Source organism: Malurus melanocephalus, unplaced genomic scaffold (assembly GCF_030028575.1).
Source record: "Malurus melanocephalus ecotype Western Australia unplaced genomic scaffold, MMel_1.1 scaffold_48, whole genome shotgun sequence".
Classification (NCBI taxonomy): domain Eukaryota; kingdom Metazoa; phylum Chordata; class Aves; order Passeriformes; family Maluridae; genus Malurus; species Malurus melanocephalus.
The window spans coordinates 1,483,640-1,503,425 of NW_026623280.1; the positions used below are offsets into that span (position 1 = coordinate 1,483,640).

The 19,786-nt window shown below is 41.6% G+C and overlaps 1 protein-coding gene across 4 annotated transcripts in view; it reads left to right on the forward strand.

Annotated features, from left to right (window-relative positions):
* Window positions 1-915: 915 nt before the first annotated feature.
* SMYD2 (SET and MYND domain containing 2) overlaps window positions 916-19,786 on the forward strand; it is a 29,351-nt gene continuing 10,480 nt past the window's right edge. The window contains exons 1-6 of one of the 4 annotated variants that reach the window (XM_057365126.1): window positions 920-1,199; window positions 3,941-4,004; window positions 10,956-11,066; window positions 12,704-12,764; window positions 15,168-15,292; window positions 18,948-19,015. In XM_057365126.1, coding sequence (XP_057221109.1) covers window positions 1,018-1,199; window positions 3,941-4,004; window positions 10,956-11,066; window positions 12,704-12,764; window positions 15,168-15,292; window positions 18,948-19,015 — 611 coding nt within the window. In that variant the 5' untranslated portion in view covers window positions 920-1,017. Of the gene's footprint in view, window positions 1,200-3,940; window positions 4,005-5,876; window positions 5,970-10,955; window positions 11,067-12,703; window positions 12,765-15,167; window positions 15,293-18,947; window positions 19,016-19,786 lie in introns of those variants that run through there. The other 3 variants (XM_057365127.1, XM_057365128.1, XM_057365129.1) reach the window with 3 other exon arrangements.

Here is a 19,786-nt window from a genome sequence, read left to right on the forward strand (position 1 = left end):
GCCTGTGGTTGTCAATGAACCTGCAGGGACAGGCTGGGCTKGCCACGTTCCCTTCCTGCCCTGGTTATCCAGCAAGACACAACACCTGAACCCCTGGGACCTGAACCACAAACCTGCTCGCAACCGAGGTGCSTGGATCTGGGAGACCTTGCTGCTCCTCTCAGCAGCACTTCATCACCCTGGTGTGAAATAAGTTTCAGATTACCCYACTAACTGCTCTGCTACTGCAGTCAGTGTATTCCCTGATCACTATCCTCCTCCAGAGCTCCAAAGGAGAAGCCTGCATGGATAACAAGCAGCTGCTCCTGAAGATATTTAAAAGATACTTCAGGAGACAACTAATATCTTCACAGTGTTACTGCATAGCAATGRAGCATGGAAGTCTTCCCCTGGTCCTTTGGCAGATATAAATCTTTAAATGTGATGAAACCACAGAGTTCATTTGGCACAAGAAAATTTGCAGTTAAGCACAAAGGTTTAAAAAACCTAAAAACAAAAACAGCAGCTCAACCTTTTCAGCCTCACAGGCTGGAAAAAGCCAGTGGTGTGGAGGAAGAGGGCGAAACCAATTGAGGCAACTGTATCTTTCTTCTAAAGAATAGGACTCGCTTCACTGACTTCACTGGGACCTGTATTAGGTGGCAATATTAGCGAGAGGGCTCTGAGGTCGGCGGGAGAGTCCCTTGCTGCCCGAAGCCCGGGTGGCTCTCGGGGCTGCTTCCACCGCACACAGGYTGGCGTGGGCGGACGCAGGCCGGAGCGGGCGGGCAGCGTGAGGGCCGGGGCCGAGCGGGCCGGAGCCGCGTTTGCCCACAGCAGCCAGGCCTCGGCGGGCAGGCGGCTCCCGGGTGCGCAGCCGCCGGCGGGCCCGCACCGCCCGGAGGAGGCGCTTCCCGCGGCGGGCGGGCGTCGCTGCGGCGGTCCCGAGTGCCGGCGTGCGCGGCCGGGAGCGGAGGGGAGGGCAGCGCTGCTTCCCCTGCCCGGCGCCCCCGCTGCTTCCCCTGCCCCGCGGCCGGGATGCGCTCGGAGGCGGCGGCGCAGCTGGGCGGCCTGGAGAGGTTCGCCAGCGCGGGCAAGGGCCGGGGGCTGCGGGCGCGGCGGCGCTTCGCCGTGGGGGAGCTGCTGTTCAGCTGCCCGGCCTACGCCGCCGTGCTGACCGTCAGCGAGCGCGGCAGCCACTGCGACGGCTGCTTCGCCAGGTAGGGCCCGGCCGCCTTCCCCCCTCCTCCGCCTCGGCTCGTGCTTGTGTGGCAGCGTGGAAGTTTAAACTCAAAGCTGGTTTTCCGTGCTCAGCAGCTCAGGAGAGAGAGGGGAAAAAAAAAAAAGTTCTGCTCTTCCCGTGCTCTGGTGATTACGTAGACACGCGCGTGGCCATCCTCTGGCAGGAAGTTTCATTGATCCGTCTAGTTTTGTAATAACTTAGTGTTCACTAGCTTTAATGAAGCTTTGATAAGGGAGAAAGGGTCTGCAATCGCCTAATTCACCCTTCGCATTTCCATGGCGCAAATGGAATATYTATGAATGAAATATGTATATATCTGTAATGAAATATACAGCAGTATCTGTACATTACCTCTGTCTGAAACCTTAGTTTGCAAATCACTTTTATTGGGGCAGAGCACAGGTGACGCAAGAAGTTGTTTGTGGCATGGCTGGGAGCATTGGGGCTGGAGTGCTGCCTGCTCCTGCGTGCTTCGGGATTCCCGGCGCTGGAGGGATGCGGGGGGCTCGAATTTGCCGGGGGCCTCTGCAGCCGCCTCTTCACCTGTGTAAAGGGGAAGTATTCCAGCGTTTGCCTCAAGCCTCTCAATGTGAGCTGCTGCAGGGGGGAAAAAGGGAAAAAAAAAAAAAAACAAACAAAAAAAAAAATAAAAGAAAAAAAAACCCAGCATATTAGGGTAGAAAATCCCGCATGGATAGGACACTCAGGCATATCACTCTACATCAAATGTTTAGAACATATAGTATTTTTGTGGCTTCTGACAGTTTACTGAGGAATTAAGTGCTTACCTGGTTATAACTCAGAGCAAATGTTAGTAGTTGCCTCAGTAAAGGAAAACAACTGTTGTAATTGTGCTATTTTTATCCATACACCCTTTTTCWTTCCTCATTACCTTATCTGCTTGTGACTTGTTCACTTGATTTACTCCTCTCTTTGCTATGAGCACCTAATATAGCTACCAGYGAAGCCGGTGGACTGAGTCCCATCAATTTGAAGAAGGGTGCAGCTGAGGTGGTTTTCTTCTTCTCCTTTACACCAGTGGCTTTTCCCAGCCTCTGAGGTTTGCTTGGGCCGTGTTTGGTTTCAGGGTTTTCTTTTACGCTTGTACCTTACCACAAATTTTYTTGTGCCAAGGAAACTGTCTGGTTTTGTTTATCGTATTCAGATTTGTCTGCCAAAGGACTGAGAAATGCTTCCATACTTCTTTGGTATGAAGTAATACTGTAAGGATAATAGTTATCTCATGGAATAGCTTTTAGTTATCTTCGGTAGCAGCTGCTTGTTATCCACTCAAGATTCTCCTTTAGAGCTCTGGAGGAGCACACTGATCAGGGAACATACCGACTGCAGCAGGACAGCAGTTAGTGGGGTAATCTGAAACTTATTTCACACCAGGGTGATGAAGTGCCACTAAGAGGAATGATGTCTCGGTGATGTAACGTGATCTGCCAGTGCTCAGACATGTGTTCTGTGTCTGTGACTGTTGCATTAGCACTGAACTRGCACGTACGAGATTCCGAACTGTGCTTGTTGAACTCGCAAAGAGCCCTACGAGGAGGGTTGTGAGCTCAGCACTAGCCCTGGGAAGGGAAACTTTGCTAAATTGTCATGAAAACTTTTGTGGTTACATGGGCAAAACGAGGCCGTAACATTGTATTTGCATGAGATAGTGGTTGTTACTTTAAATACGCGGTTGTAATGTCAGCAAGAGGAGTCATGATGTTAGCCTGGCTCGCTCATGTTGCACCTTGTCTGCTTTGCAAGTACAATCAGAGGATGCCAGACTTGCTGGTTTTTATGGGCTTCGAATGCCAGTGACCACCAAAATGTTTTAAGCTATAACATTGTATGAGGACCCTCACCCTTGATTTACTCCAATGAGCTTACCTCAGTTTAACACAATTTTTTGTTGTTGCTGCTTACACCAGGGAGGGTGTGCAGACATTTTAAAAGTATTTAGTACTGCTGAGAGATCCCTATTGCTGTCATAYCAAAATGTCACTTGTTGGGTAACACATGTTCTATTTTTGGTGAGATCTGCTGCAACACATGCACTTTAAAGCAGAAAAGGACCTTCCTTGTGGCAGTTCCCTCTGTTGGGCTATATACAAATATAAAAAAAAAAGGAGAAAGTGAGCCTTGGGTCTGCTCAGAATACACCAATATCAGRGCAGACAGAGTGGGACAGTAAGGGGCTCTGAGGTGACAAGAGATCAAACAGTATATTTAATAATGCAGTATTTTTTCTTGACATTTGGAGGTACTTACTCAACAAAGGTCATGCTTTCTATAACCAGAGAAGCAGTAGAATGGGCAGAGTAGAAGCAAAGRGTTAATATTGGTGAACAAGTACACAGAGCAGTTTTAAGTTTTGGAAAACACAAAAAATTTAGCTCATTATGTATCATCGTATAGTGGCAAAAAATGATGCTGTCTGTCAAATAGCAACATGTTTCCAAGCCCAGCAATTTTATCAGGAAAGCAGAGTGMTTTTTCATAATGAGAGTTGTTTGGAAAAACTTGTCTAAACAAATAAAGTCTATACAAATAAAAATAGTGTCTGCTGGTCAAAGATGTGATTCAATCTGTAGCTGCAGTATGCTGGAGAAAATACAGTTTTCACTGCAAAATGCAAAATAYTGTGCAAGAAGTGATTCAGCATGTAATTTTATTTCGTTTTGATTTCTAGAACAGAGTAACTTCTGTTTTCTTTTCAAGGAAAGAAGGRTTGTCCAAGTGTGGAAGATGTAAGCAGGCCTTTTACTGCAATGTGGAATGTCAGGTATGGAAATGCAATTTGTGAGGATGGGGGGGAAGGAGGGTGGGGGTTGCGGGGCTCCAATATTTGTTTGTGTGGCATTAATATGCACCAATTGCAGCTATGGTTAATAGCAGTCCAGTCAGTTCCAGCATCCCACAGATGCTGACCGTGGAGTTGTGCATTGGACAATTACAGGATTTCGACATGGTCTGTGTGAGTCTTTCAAGATTGGTAGCTTCAGGGCTTGGTACCACTGAGACTTTGATTAGAGCTGCCTGTCAGCCCTCTAATTATGTCTGTATTACTTTTTCCTTTAAGGACAAACCAGATAATGTAAGATTATCTCACTAAACTGGTAAAAGATCCTGTGTCTAATGGAAAAAATCAAATCAGTAAATAGCCATCTTGAGAGAGATTTTTTTAGGAATACTTGGATTTTTTTTAGATATTTTAGGATTTTTTTTAGAATATTTGCGAATATTTTGAGTATTGACTACCACAGCTGATGGTAGTCATAACCCTACTATGCTTTCTCCCAACTTACTCATTGTGCAACTTTTATTCTTTTTGTATCCTTTTTTTTAAAGGCCCCTAGAAGTAGAGTATAGGCATACACTAAAGTCATACCATCCAAAACATTTGCATGCTGTTATAACTCCTATTTTAAATTCACATTAGAATAAGCACCTTACAAAAAACAAACAAACAAACAAACAAACAAACAAAAAAAAGCCAGAACTAGAATCTAGCCTATGTAGACCCTCAGCTTGATGAGAAAGAATTATCCAGTTTCTGTGGGGAAAAACTCAACTGGACTGCTGATTGAATAATGTAAGTTAAGCAAGATCTGTGGTGCTGGGCATAGAGTATGGAACAATGCTTCTGATGGATTTGAATCACCCAAGGTCTGGCATGCAACTGTGTGTTAGCTATAAATAATCCAGACCTTCTCCTACATGTTAACATGCTGTTGGTGCGTGGGTACATGCCAAGCAGTCTCTGTTGTCATTACCTGGACAGAGATGTTTTGGGTTGTGCTGTTCAGCTCCCAGCCACTTTGGCCGTGGCTGCCACTTTTATTTCAAGGATGTATCTTATTCTCCTGTTGCACAAGTTTCCAAAGAAGCCTGACCTCTCCTCAGTTTTCCTTCTGTTTCTTCTCCAACTTCTTGTTTTGCCACAGAATCTTAGTGAATTGTGGGTGAGTCAAATAGCTTTTTGGTTTGAGGCACCAGGAGGACTATAAAGGCTTGATAGATATAATGTTTTTACAAAATTTGCAGTAGTTTGTAGAATTTCCAAAGTGAAAGTTACTGTATAAGCATTCTTAAAGGTCTTGAGAGGAATCTGGGTGAGTTTTAAAGACTGCCACAAGTATAGAGAAAACCCATGTTTCATTCCTGAAAAACGCTTATTTCGAAGAAATGTTTCCACATGACATTATTTCTTTTAAGCTTTTAACTAAGTGAGGGAAGGAAATCTGAACAAAGCAGCTGTTTGGCAGCTTTTTTCTTAGCCTGTGGGTTTCTTCTCTTACTATACAAAATTCACAATTGTTTATGAAGCAGGTAAGCAAGATTTTCTGAAGTAGGAAAGCTTAGTAATTTSTGCTGGGATAAATAGCAAGTAGATATCATGTTGGAAGTAGAAGAACTTACTTCTTCTTATTCACAGTTCTTTGTTTTTTAGTATGTGGCTCTCCCTCAGTGTCCTGACTTCCAGCCTTGACAAAGTTTGTGCTTTTATATTTACAAACAAGGAGGGACTGATTTTGGTTTTTGTCCCTCTGGTAAAGTTTTGTATATTTTGTACATTTTGTACCTGTATTGGTGTTTTTTAGATAGATTTTTTTTWAAATATATTTTTTTGCTGGTCAGAGTTCTCTCTCTCTAGAGGGATATGTTCCTAGAATAAAAACCTGAACTGTTCAAACTGAGCGTCCTTAAGTCTGCTAAAGATGATGCTCTGCAAAAGCCTATCTGTCTGGTAAGTTAATGAATTAAAATCTTTTCTACCTGTTGGTGTGTGATATGGTGCTTTAGATATAAAGGCTTTTTTTAAGATTTTGTTGATGGGTAAAACATAATATACAGGTACTAGCCCTTCACTCCTATTGGTGATGTACATACGACTTTCGATTCCCTAGTTGATCTAGCACTGTCTTCCATCTTTTTGGCCCTTCTTAATCAGTCTGATGAAATTTATGAACATTGCTGAGATTGAATTCTTTGACATTCTTTCAAAGTTACCTTCAAGCATAATATTCTCTAGAAACCAGTCTCCACTGACTGCAYGTCCTACACAGACAGTCTGCACTTGCATCTTCATCCCTATCGTCTTCAAARGCACTTTTCAGCAGTTCAGCAATTCTTTGTCAAAGCCAAAAAGGACATCTGTGCCTTGATACTGAATTTGTAACATGGAATGTACAGGAAATGTGTGCCTTTTGCCTCCATGGATGTGAGATATCATGTGACAGTGATAAAAGGGCTGAGAATTGTCATGGTATTGTTCRTTTCATTTTTATTTTACAAATTATTTTTTCACTGTAAATCTATAGGGTTTTTGCACAGTTCAGCTAAAATTATATGTGCCCAACAAGGGCATGGTATGATTTCATATGTCAGTTAGTRCCTTGTTACACAATGTAATTCAGTTAGACAAATGTTTACTACATAAGACATACTGGGATAAAATCCCAGAGCCTTTGAACTTGCTCTTTTCTTACTTAAAGGTCTCCTATACCACAATTCATTGGAGTTCTTGCTCGTTGTGGGGAAAGGTGGATGTACACACACACACATGCACACACACTGGCTTTGCCACAGCTCCCTGATGTTCCTGTTCTGGTCTGTTATTTTGCTTTTAAGGTAGATAACCATGTTTGGCCTATATTAAGCTGGATGTTTGTGTAGGTGTCAATTCAGTGTTGGATGCAGGGCACGTGAGTGGAAGTTGCCTTCACTGCCTGTGCTTGCTGCTTTTAATGTTTTGTGGGTTGGATTTAGTTTYTGTTTGCTGGGTCTTTCTTTTCCCAAGCCCTAATCCAGTGCTCCTTTTGAAAGGGGTTGTGATTTCCAGCAGATTTACACCATCCCACTCTTCACTGCCTAGCCTCCTTGAGCACAGGCCTGTTATTATGGTAGAGGCTTTCAGCCCCCATCTGCAGCTGTTCRGGTCTTGACTTCTTAAATTATAATAATTTTAGTCAAACAGCAGGAGACCTGTGCTCATTTTTTCTCCTCAGAAATTAGGGTCTGAAACACCCTGAAGGCAAATATTTTAAGAGGGTTACATGGTTGCGATTGTGGAACTGGTGAACTTGAACTGGCTACTGGAACTCCTCTTTCTGTTATTGCACGTGGCTATCATTTATCACAGAGTGGAGATCAGCCGGCCAACATGCAAAAAGAGGTGTTCTTGTCATGACTTTCAGCATTTGAAATGTATTTTTAACAAACTATTTATGTATTTTTCTTAGCATGTCATGTTAAAGGCTACTGTAGTTGGTGTTGCTGGAGTAAGTGAAACAGGTATTTTTAACCAGCTAGTAAGCCTCAAAAATATACTTGTAGACCTGTAGTTAGCATTAAGCAGGTGTGTTTTAAATGGGACCTTGTAGAAATTGCCTGCTCCTCTCTGGTGAGCTGTAGCAAAAGTACAAAATTTTTGCTGTAATTTTTCTACACGGAAGGATTTTGAYGCTACAAGATTGCATTGAGTGTCTGTCTCCCTATACAAAAACTTTCCCAATGTATTTTTCTTTGATAAATATCTCCTGTGAGCATGTTGAATGTTAACCCATGGAAGTCAAACACCCTCTATAGCCCATCATTTGGTAAATGATGATGGGGAGGATGGCTGTAAAGATACATAAAACTTCTACCTTCACTGCTTGTTTAAAGGCTGTATCAGAGAACTTTACCAATTAATATCATACATCAGAAGTTGCCTCACTGAAATTCAGTTGAAGGGTTGSGTATCATTTGATCACAACTGGGCCTTAAGATTTTATAGAAGTGAGCTCAACCCCTGCACTGGCTTGCAGGGTGATTTGTGTCTGGTATATGTGTGTTTCTTTTTAATTGAGTGAAACAGAACAGAGTTTTTATATAGTGCTGAAAAAGTCCATRTGAGAAAGGAGGTATGAGGACATTTGTTTGGACTTGAGTCTTTTTTTTTAGTATTATATTTTGTTGTTTGCTGTTTTTCTCCTATGGTGAGCTATAAGACACTGTTCTGGGAATCAATCCAGTAGTCCTGGACAGCAGAATCTTTTTGAAGAATTCGGTGAAGAAGTGTGTTTCCATGCTTTGATGTGAAAAGCATAAGCTTTAAAGAGCTTCCCTTCCAAAAATGTTGTCACTCCTAAATGAAGGGAAAAATTCTGTGCATGTAATAAAAATAGGAAGAAAATATCATTAATGTAGCTTTAGGGATTCAGCTAGAACAATGCTACTTGTTATAATTCAAACTACTTGGAAGAAAATGTGGAAAAGAATGCAAAACACAGTCCTGCTGTGATCTCAGGGAAAACTGCTGTCATGGTGTTTCTATCCCAGGTATTACTCAGGCATCAGAACTCTCTTCTTTTTGTGGTGTTTCAGGCTTTTATCTCATTTCACACAATTCAGCCGTATCTTGATCCTTTAACCTCCCTACCAGTTCATATAACTCAGTATGATTCTGCCTGGGGAAAGATTTTAATTAACGATGTGTAAAGAATAAAGGGGCAAATGGATTTTTTAAAAACACTGCTTTGAGACAGGCACGTGATTTTGCATTTTAATTTTTTGTTTTACTGGGTAATCTTTCCTGTTTATTTAATGGGTGTGTATGGATGAGAGTCCTGCAAAGCATCAGTTTTAGTGCCTTCACTTTTTGAACACCCARCAATCATGCTGAAGTTAGTGAGTGTCCTGGGTAAACCAGAAGAGGTGAGAGATGAGATTTCTCTMTGTCTCTTTTTAGCCTTTAGCCTGTGGATTCCTAAGCAAGTGCTGTGAGGAATTTTCCAGAAAAGGTTTTGGAGCATATGTAAGAAATGGGTCTCTCTGGGGATGCATTTTGTAGTGTGACAGCTGTAGGAGAGTTGAGAGTGTAATTTCACATGACATGATTACAGTGTAATATACTATTTTGGTTCTGGTCTGTATTGCCACATCCTCTTAGAGTATTTACACCGGAGCTTATTTCAAGCAGCCTATATGTAGGTATTTTGGAAGTACCATACTGAGATGTCAAGGACAACAAAGTTGACGTTGTGAGGGGWTGAATACCCTTGCAGTGTTGCAGGGCTTCAAATCCTACCCAAGTCTGGGGCAGGTGTTGACCTTTCTTTTCCTAACATAATAACCTCCTAAAGCTGTCCATGCCCAAAGCAGTTAAAAAAAACATTTTCAATGTAGGATTTTTTGGTTTAGCAATTCTGAAATGAGTAATCTCAGCTTTGGTTTTGATCTGAAAAACCTGTAAATAAGTTGAGCAGCCAAGGCAGGAGGCACTGAGGGTCCTGATTCCCCCAGCTGTTTTAGGTTGTTGCATGTAGGCTACATTTGTAGTTCCCACAARGAATCCATCTCCCACTAGACCTGTATCACATCTACCAGTCCCRTGCAGATGCTTTAGACAGCCCCCAGTGTGTCTCTTTAGTGCCTCAAATGGCTCTTGACTTCAGTGGTTAGAGAGCTGAAGGAAATTTCTGTTTCTGCCACTCAGTCACCATGGTGGGCCATATTGTTGTGTTTTTTYCATTTGAAAAACTCTTGGGGGAGTGGGCCAGCACAGGGTCTGCAATACCAGGGGAATCACAATAACGGGTTTCAAGAACATTCTGCAGGGTGCTTAAAAATTTTAAAGTTTTCACTTACAAATTTGTGTGATTTGTTGTGAGCTTTTTCCTCTGCTGCTATTTTCCACCAGTTTGAATCTGTTATGAAAAGAAAACTTGATTCTCCCTATGCAGACAGAAAATTATAGATGTTCTAACACAGTGCTATAAATRTGTGTTTGGGATGAGATAGAGCAATGAATAACTGCATTGCTTGAATATTTCCGCATTGAATGAATAAATAAAATGAAATTTGATGCAGTCTCAGGACAACTTGTGCTAGTGCAGATTGTTATTGGGTGATTCTGTGCTATTCTGTGGCTTAGGGTGAAATTTGTAGAGTGACAAAAGCCAGTGCCTTGTGYCATCACTCCAAGTGTTACTGTATGTTGAATAAGGAATATGCTATACATTAACTAAACTATATGCTTTACATTTAACTAAAATGTGTACATTAATGTGTTTTCATTGTCTAGCTGCAGTTTCATTCTTCTACATTAAAGGCAAAATCTGATAATTCCATCAGAATGTTTRGGTTTGACCTTACAGTCAAACAATTCTTAGTGATTGTGAATGCATTGACTTCAGACACATTACTCCTGATTACACCAGGGTCGCCTCATAATGACGGGCCAAGGTATTAAATGGAAATAAATCCAATAAAGCCATCAAGCTCAGACCTGCTRTGTCCTCACATGCTTGATCTGAACAATAAGAACTGGTGATTTGTAAATCATGTTGTCTGTTTGCTTCTTCATCACTTAATACTTTTTTTTTCCATTGAGTAAATGAAGATGTTCTGACCTCAGCTCATCCCTTGTGGATTTGTTTGAAAAAAGCAGGATAGCCATATCCCTTAAATGTGACTCAAGCTTTTGTTCAGATTTAGTGAGTGTCATCTTATTTTTTAAAGGAAACACATTTCCCTTGACCTCTAGGATCTGGCAGCACTTGCTTCATCCCCTTTTTCATAAATTTATCTCTATGACACTTCTTTTTTTTTTTTTTTAATTATGTTTTTCTTTTTGGTTCCACAGTTTAGTACAAAGTATTCTCACACCTTTTTTTATTTGTTCCGATCCCCCTTTAGGCAGTTATGGAATTTTTTTTTTTTTTTTAATTATGTTTTTCTGTGTTTTCAGAAGGAAGACTGGCCAATGCACAAGCTGGAGTGTGCCTCCATGTGCGCTTTTGGGCAGAACTGGCATCCCTCAGAGACTGTGAGGCTAACAGCAAGGATCCTTGCCAAACAGGTGAGCAGGAGGCTAGGCTTGGGAGGTTTGCTCCTGCTCTGGGTGCCAGGGAAGGCAGGAAAGTGAAAATTGGCCAAGAGTAACTGCCTGCAAAGCGCACACACACACATACACACACACACACTCTAGTTTTCTGTGTACAGACAGGTCTAATGCAGAACACGAGCAGCTGAATGAACTGACCATCAAACCACTGCAGCAGGGTCAGGGACACCATAGTCCAGCTGGAGACTTTTGTGAAAAGCTAGCAAAAGGCTAGCAAGGTCTTCAGGTGTGTAGCTATAAACTATGGCCAAGGTGCTGCTGAAYAGAGCCTGGAAATGTTTACTGATACTTTCACATTGGTGTTACAGCCTCTGTTCTGGTAGATTTGAGYTCTTGGTTACATGAGTGGGCAAGCACCAAGGCGATGCTGATGTAGAGGAGGATGAATGAGATTTGTTATTTGGACTTAAATTCCGAGGAATCCTTCTAGTGTTATGTGGCTGCAGGCACTGGGGCCTTTGTGAAGCAGTTGCCTGTGATAGTATTTTTCAGCTGCAGTTGCATAGCATTATGTAGCATATAACTCCCAGTACATTTGTATGTCAAAAACACCTCTGAGGTATTCAGGTATAAACATTTATGATTATGAATTAACTGGTGAAAACAGGAGTTTGAGAGAGAAATCTCTGGCCCTTGGTCTTTATAGAAAAAGAATATTTTGAGTAAGGAAAGAAGATTGCAATGTCAGCTTCCATTTCAGTGTTCTCTAACTATATGGATACTGAGGATAACACAAGTGCTTACAGGGAGGGATGGGATTCATGAGTTTCAAGGTTATTATGCTGTGTATCTTTTTAGAGCTCTAAACTCTCTCTGCAAAAACAAATCCTCTTTGAAGCATATTTGTGTGATTGAGGTCTGCTTATGTGACAAGGGCAACCTGGATACTGTATGTAGGGAGGATTCTGGTGGCCTGCTGGGAAGGTATCTGCATACTTGCTGTGTGTGTAGATGTGTGTGTGAATGTACGTGTGTGTGACTTAATTAAAGCCCGGTTTGGTGGTGATCCGCAAACAACATCGAATGTTTAATGACAAAAAGTCATCGGAGTAAATTTCTGCTTTTATCGCTTACAGGGAGGGGGGAGAACCCTACATGTCATATAAAAGCTAAATATGCAAACCATAGTCCCTGAACCTCAGCTGCTGGGCCACCTGCAAAGCCATATTTAATGGCCAAGATTACAAAGAAGTGGCCTTAGGCCAGCTGTGGAGCAGTGCTTTTGAACTCTGTCAACAGGCAGTTTATTCACTTTCCTCAAAGCAAAGCCTGTCTTCTGCCTGCTTGCTATTGTTAGCAGCTTTCTGGGTGTCTAGAACAAAGCAAATGACATATTTAAAATACTGTTCAGTTTATGTATATAAATTTGATAGGAGTTCATCTTTGGCTGCCTAATTTGGTGTGGAGAGAATATTTCTATGCCTTTACTGAGGGCAGTCAATTTAACTCAATGCTGTTCATCAGCTCATAAATTCCACAGACTGTGGATTTGGGTTTGTCTTACAGGTAGGAGTTCCCAAATTCTGAATGAGTACACAAAACTGCTAAAATGAAACATTAAAATATTTTCTTTTTTTTTTCTCCCTTAATAGAAAATTCACCCTGAAAGAACACAGTCGGAGAAGCTGCTTGCTGTAAAAGAGTTYGAATCACGTAAGTAAGAAAGGCTTGCAGGTAAACAGAGATTTTGACTTAACTATATTAATTATTTGTTTCCCCATGGCTCCYCTTCATCAAAACCTTTCAGAACATCCCTCTCTTGCTGGAGGAAGGGGGTAAACACAAGAGAATTGTGATTCCTCATGTTTTGGAAAATGCAGTGCTCTTCCATCTTTTTTCTTGGCTGTTTGTGGGAGCTGTGAAACAAGGATGAAAACCTAGACAGTGCTAATTATGTAGCATACATCTATCTCTTGCTTCTCCGCTATTCTAGTGTCTTTTGAGAATTGTAATGTTGTAAAATTAAAATAGCTGGTATTTGTTACCAGGAGGCATAAAATCAGAGACAGCACAGTTGCTTGATGGTGACAGTGACTGAGGGGCTAATTGCAGAACCCTCTGGACTGTGCTTCAGTATCTGTCACTGCCAGTCAAATGTGACATGTTATATATGATTCCATGTCCTAAACGTTCTAAACTAATCCAAAGAAGGAGATAAGGCAATGGCTCACTTTTAACTGGAAAGCTACTGTTTATGTCCAGTAAGGCTGAGAGACTGACCATTAGTAACCAACCATTCTGACACAGTTTTCACTGGTCTGTTATTTTCTTTATGGGTGCTGGGCATAATATACACAGAGACAATGGGCTGTATATTCACATTTCTCACTCTAAAGGCTTCCAAAATCTTTTACAAAAAGCTGAATAAATGTACTCATTGCTGAGACTTGAGATAGCAGAGTAACCAAGCACACTAGTCTTACTTCCTGAACAAAAGCTCCTGTCGTTGCTTTTGGGACAACTTGGGGAACAAAGGGGAAAAATGCCAACATTTAACTCYGCCTAGGGCAAGGATAATTTTTACAAGTAAATTGGTAGAATTGGGGTTGAGGAGAATGGGTRAGTGCTGAAGTATTTTCTGCATATTCTTCTGCATTGCTGCTTCTCTTTAATTTATTAATTTGGGATCTAAAAGACTGAAGTGTTGTTTTTTTTTTTTTCTGTTGCTGTGTCCCACTTGTCCTCTAGCAGCCTTTGTTTTGTTAGGAGGCACCTGTATCCCTGCTACCTTTTTCACTCACRTCACTGCTTAGCACACCTTTACTGTGTTCATCAGTTGTCTTTGCTTTGCAATACCATACACAGGAGAGGAAAAGGCACCTGGCTATCAGTTGGAAGCTTAGAATTTCTTATTTCTGATTTGTCTTAATTCTCATCAAATGGTCCCATTTCATTTCCCTCTGTTTTTTGTGACTCGCCCATCATTCACATCTACTCTCACAAATAATTTCCTTCTTCTTCCACTGTTGTGCAGCCTTTTCTCTCCATTATTGTTTTGAGTTGGAGGGAGAAGCAGAGAACTAGTAACACTGCCACTATGAGAGAGTGGATTGGGAAACAACTTCCAAAMACTCTGCTTTTGAGGAGAGAAAGAGAGGGGACCAAGAGTATATGGCTTGCTCTGCATGGATCAGGCAGGAAAAGGTTCAGTGGCCATGGCCTTGGTTGGAATCTGTCAAGAGCCTTAGGGTAAATCTCAGAAGAAACTCATAATGGAATACGGTTGGCGTGTGTCAGGACATTTCCACTGATGTTCCTGCTGTTTCCTATTAGTAAATGTCTGCATTCTAAACACAACTCTCTTGATGGTCACCCCCTAGCCCATGGAGACATGGGCACTTTCAGGCACTGTTTGCCACCTTCTGAAGTRGGTGCCTGCAATAGGTCAGGTGGATTGCATTCCTGGGCACCCCCATGTGATCCTTCTCTTGCTGCAAAGGSAATCCTCTGTAACCAGCCCCAGTGTCTTTGCTGGATCCCTATCACATGTGACCACAAATAGTTAGGACTTTGTGCTGGGAAAGACCATGTCTTTTGAAAGCAGGGTTAAGCAGCCTTGGCAGCAGTTTGGGTTGGTTTGTGCTGGTAAGGAATAGGTCTGTATGAGAAAGTTTCACTATATAAAGCATGCTTTAAGGTGAGTGGTGTTGAGTGTGACTTCAGGCCACAATAGACGGGACCGGGTAGCTTTGTAAGACAGCCGAGGACAGCTATCCACAGACTTCCTGAGGGCCAGGGCTGGTTGGGCTGTTTGGTGGAGTTAACAAATGCACTTTAAAGAMTATAACCCTTCTCCCAAGACAGTGAAGTCTGTGTCCAATTATTTGCTAACCTAAAGATGTCACAAAATGCTTTTTAATCCTTCATGTTCTTGTAGCACACTTGTGGCTTTAGCAGAGGCATTGTTATGTTTGTGGAAGAGCAGGCACTTCTTGAAGTATTTCCAAGTAGCTTGTCCTTCAGGGTTTCTGTTAAAGTCTGGGCCTCTTCTAAGTCTACCTGCAGCACTTGGGGGTTTTTTCTGTTACTGAAATGGAATGTATTCTTTGTCCACAGACCTTGACAAACTAGACAATGAAAAGAGAGAGCTGATTCAGAACGACATTGCTGCTCTTCATCACTTTTACTCAAAGCACTTGGACTGCCCTGACAATGCTGCCCTTGTAGTTCTCTTTGCACAAGTAAGTTGGCTAGAACACAGCCTGCTTAGGTGGATGGTGCTCTAGGAGTTTAGCTTTTCTGAAAGGGGGAAAATGTTAATGGCAATGGAAGGGGTAGCTCTTTGCTTATCTTAGTGTGCTTGATGGAGATCTGCTTCACTGAGCAGTAGTGGTTGAATGTGCCCTATATCCGTCGTGAGGGGAGAGCTTCTTGTCTGCAGACTTCCCATAAGGTGCTTCTCAAATACGAAAGAAAAGGGGAAACAGCCTTTAGTAACCCTGGCAAAGTTAAGTTTCTTGTGGGCCAAACACAGTGTGGCTGTTGTTAAACTAACATGGAAGGCTGCTGGCCTGAGACCCTGCAGAGGCAAATCCTTCATTCAGACTTCAAACTTGTGGAAATCCTTGCTGGTCAGGTCATCATTGTGTTTGACCTTCACAGGGAGTAAACTTCAGAGAAGTAGAAAGGGCAGCAGAAAGCGCAGCCTAAAACTTTTATCTGGTGTRTGGCTTTTAAATGTAGTCAGGTGGTTTGGCCATCTGGAGAGATGAAGGAAAGACAGGATGTCTTGTTAAATAACTTCTGATATGTCACTTCTTTTTTCTCACCTACTTTTCATATGCATCTGAATTGAATGTATTGTGGATGGGATAATACACCAGTTGAATACCGAAAGATCCATTTTCTTCTTTTTCCTCTTTTACTTCAATATAAGTTAGTTTTATGCTTATGTTTCTGAGTAAAATAATGTCTTGAGATGGGGGCAAATGTTGATTGCTGCGATGAAAGCTGAGACGGTAATAACCTGATTGGTAGAGCTGGGCATTTGCCAACAAGGAGGCCCTGTTACTATTTCCTTAATATAGAGCTACTCTTATTCTGTAAGGGAATGATTCTCTAATATATTTAGCATCTGCTTATCATCCCTTATGTTGTTTCTAATTACACATTTCCTTTCAATGTCAAGGGTGTTTTTTCTCTTTTGAAGATTTTGTATTTGTCAGAGGGATACTTTGAAAATGTCACAACCAGKTTCTTACAGTACTTCTGAATATTTTTGTTAGAATGTAGCCAGAATTCCCCAAAGATTACATTATTTTGGCTATAATGACTTTTGTTACATGTCCTGTCCAAGAGCAGCTCCACCAGATTGTTGTCCTTTAACTGATTTCTGTGAATTGCTGACACCCAGATCTCATATTCCATCCATTCTTCCCTATGGATGTGTGATCTCATCTGTAGCTCATCAGGTAACTCTGCCACTGTGGACATTAGAATTTTTTGAACTAAAATCTCCAGAAATCTGCTGGGTGCTCCTCAGAAGTTTAACAGGATGCATCCTTCTGAGGTGTTAGCCCCAAAACAAATCTTTCTAGAGGAAAGGAAGGTATGTTTTACTTGACATGTACAAATATGTACATGTCAAGTACATGTTTCCTAATATTTAGTTAACTTGACCTAAAACCAGTAGTGTGGATATGCTGCTGCTCTTTTGTTTTGCTTGAACACTTACTCTGGCCTCATGTGGTCTACTTTATCCTTCCATTCTCCATTGTTTCTCCCTGTGGTTCAGGGCAGTCCTTTGGGACTTGAATACCTCTGGTTCCCTCCTCATTGCTTTTAGTGGACTTTGGCTGTTGACTTTCCTTACAAAGCTAARGTGTAAGTAGTCTTTTTGAGTGAAGTTTATTTGTTTAAAGTCCTTGCCTGTCACTGCTCTCTTCTCCAACTGTTGGCATCACTGTTGGTATTCTCTTTCGACCCCATGGAGTATAGCTCTTGAGGCTGGAGCTTTTCTTCTCAGTCTCACCTTGTCATACACTTCAGTTTCTCTCTTGTCTCAAGTTCTAGCAGCTCACCCTTTCATTGAAGATCTTGCATTTCACGCCTCCCTTTGCACATTSTCTTTTCCACCATTGGGAACAATGTTGAGCTCCAGTTTTTTTGCTGTTGTGTCTTTACTCCCTCTACTTTGCCTTTTTTAGTCATGCATTCATTTGGTGAAACCAGTGATATCTCTCCTAATCCCTCCTCTTGTGTCATTTCTAGTATGATACTTTCATGAAGCGTGTTGTCTCTGGCTTATGGAAGGGAGTTGATAACGCACAATATATTTTTGAATATTTCCCTGTGATTCAGAATTGTCAAGCTGTTCTGTGTGAGCCTGTGTAGCCTTATGTTTTTACTACCCACTGATACTAACTTTCCCTTCTATTGTTTTTGTATTCAGCAGTTCCATTTTGGTTTTGGTTCAGATATGCTCCTACATTGGCTAGTGCAGTACCTTGCCCATCTTCAGAGACTGAGAACCTTCAGATGCTATATTGCTAAAAATAACTGGATAAAGATCAAGCACAGATAGCAGAGATACTGATGAGTGAGTCAGGACACTTTCCTTAATCGTGAACTCACCCTGAATGGTACCTGAGGAGTGGCTTTGGGGCAGTATTTGTGTGTTTCTAAAAGCCAGTCCAAGCTACATTCCAGCTTTTGGGGCATATCACTTTGCTTGGTGAACAGCCTGATCTATTGCCCTGCCTCTAGGGACTGGAGAAAAGAGATTGCAACTTGATATTCTTTACAGTCCCTTCCTCAAAGTATTCTGTGGTTCTGTGATTGTTGTTGATGGCATTTGTTGTCAACTTTTACCCTTTCCAGAACAAATACTGCACTATACTTGATTTACTGCTCCTGTTCCATTCTAGCTTTAACTGGACCTGGCCATGTTGTTTTAGTGCTTTTCTGGTGCTTTTTTCATATTTGTAGGGAGATAATGGTGAATATAGAGAGGGTTCTCTTTGTGTCGGTATGTGTGTGACTTGAAGTGGAAGTGGAATAAAGTACTTGACTGAGGTGCATTTTGGCTACTTAAAGTCATACAAACCACATGAAAAAAGATGAAACTTCTGTAAGATTCTTTTGAGCTGGATGAGTACMAAAGTGAGGAGGTTTTAAAACCTGCTTGAATCAATTCTATAAGAGAGTTTTGTGAGCAAGTTCTTTTGATCCTATGTCTGTTTAAATTAGGAATACACTTCTCATACTCTGTCCCTTTTCTGTCCCCTCATATTCTATGTCTGYTTAAATTAGGAATACACTTCTATACTCTGTCCCTTATCTGTCCCCTCATATTCTGTGTCTTTATGAGCTTCAAGTCTTTCTCGGTGCTTTTGCTGTTTTCACATGTGTTTTAACYGTAGCTGATGCGTGCAGTCTTTGATGACAGGTGCCATTGTGGCAGGTCTCTGTGGCATAYGCTCTATCAAAGCTCTGAACTGCCCCAGACTAGCTGAGTTGCTGCCTTTCATTCTCATATTGCTCCTTGTCATGGCCCAATGAAGTCTCCTGCCCMTGATGGGGCGAGGCTTTGTGTGCCCTTTTCAATCCCCACACCTCTGGGTTGGCCCTCCCAATCCGCTGGCTGTTGTGTCCTGAGCAGGTGCAAATGTTGGACTGTCAGTTCTTCAGTGTCCTGTGCATTCCTTTAAAGAGGGACTTYGTCCTCACTTTACTTTGTCAAGATCTCATGGAGCTCCCTGTGACTCCTGGGGAGGTGGATAGAAAATTGTAAGCAAGTTTCTGCAATTGTGTTTGGTATATGACTGTGACATGTGAGTACACGTGGAGTACTCAGCTGACCTGAAGCTGATCTAGCAACTTTCTCTTTTTTCTTAGGTTAACTGTAATGGCTTCACAATTGAAGATGAAGAACTCTCTCATTTGGGGTCAGCCATATTTCCTGAGTAGGTTGATTTTAATTTTTTTTTAATTAAATTAACTTCTTTAAARACAAATAGAGGAAATCTATGTCTACCAGAAGAAATTAATTTGTCTTGTTTCAAATATCTTTAAGTGGCTAATAAAATGCGGCCAATTACTTGCAGCAGTTTTTCTTAAAAATCCATTAATCTTTTGTAAAATAGCACATGTAATTTGTGTAACTTAGATTGTGAACTATATTCAGGTTGGTAGGAAACAATTACTTGGGCAGCAGGTTCTGGACAAGAACATCAAGAAATGATCAAAGCCAAGTGAAAAGGATTACAGATGACTTGCTCTATTCACAACTYTGTGTTTTGGCTGGCTATAATCCTTCACCTGGTGCTCTCTGAACAATAYTCCTTCTACCTTTGTTCCTTGGCAAATAGTAACTCCCTTTCATAACTTCTTTGAGCCTCCTTGCTGTGGCAGTGGAAAAAAAATATGTACAAGCTTCCTAGCTTTACAAATAAACTGCRGATGTTATATGTTAACTGCAGTTTGTGAACGAGGGACCACAGCTTTCTTTAGGGCCAAGAAACATTTCTTGCATTTTTAAATCTGTCCTTCCCACTTAATATTGTAGCAAAGGAGGGTATTTTCTGCCCCTGATCTTTGCACAGCCTGTATGAGGGTATTAGCACTGARGCTTAGTTTGGCTTCCTGGTGAGGCTTAGATTACTCGTAGCTTATCTGTGTCAAAGTAACCTGAAACTTATGGATGCCCACTTAAAGCTGGATGTGATTTTGCCAAG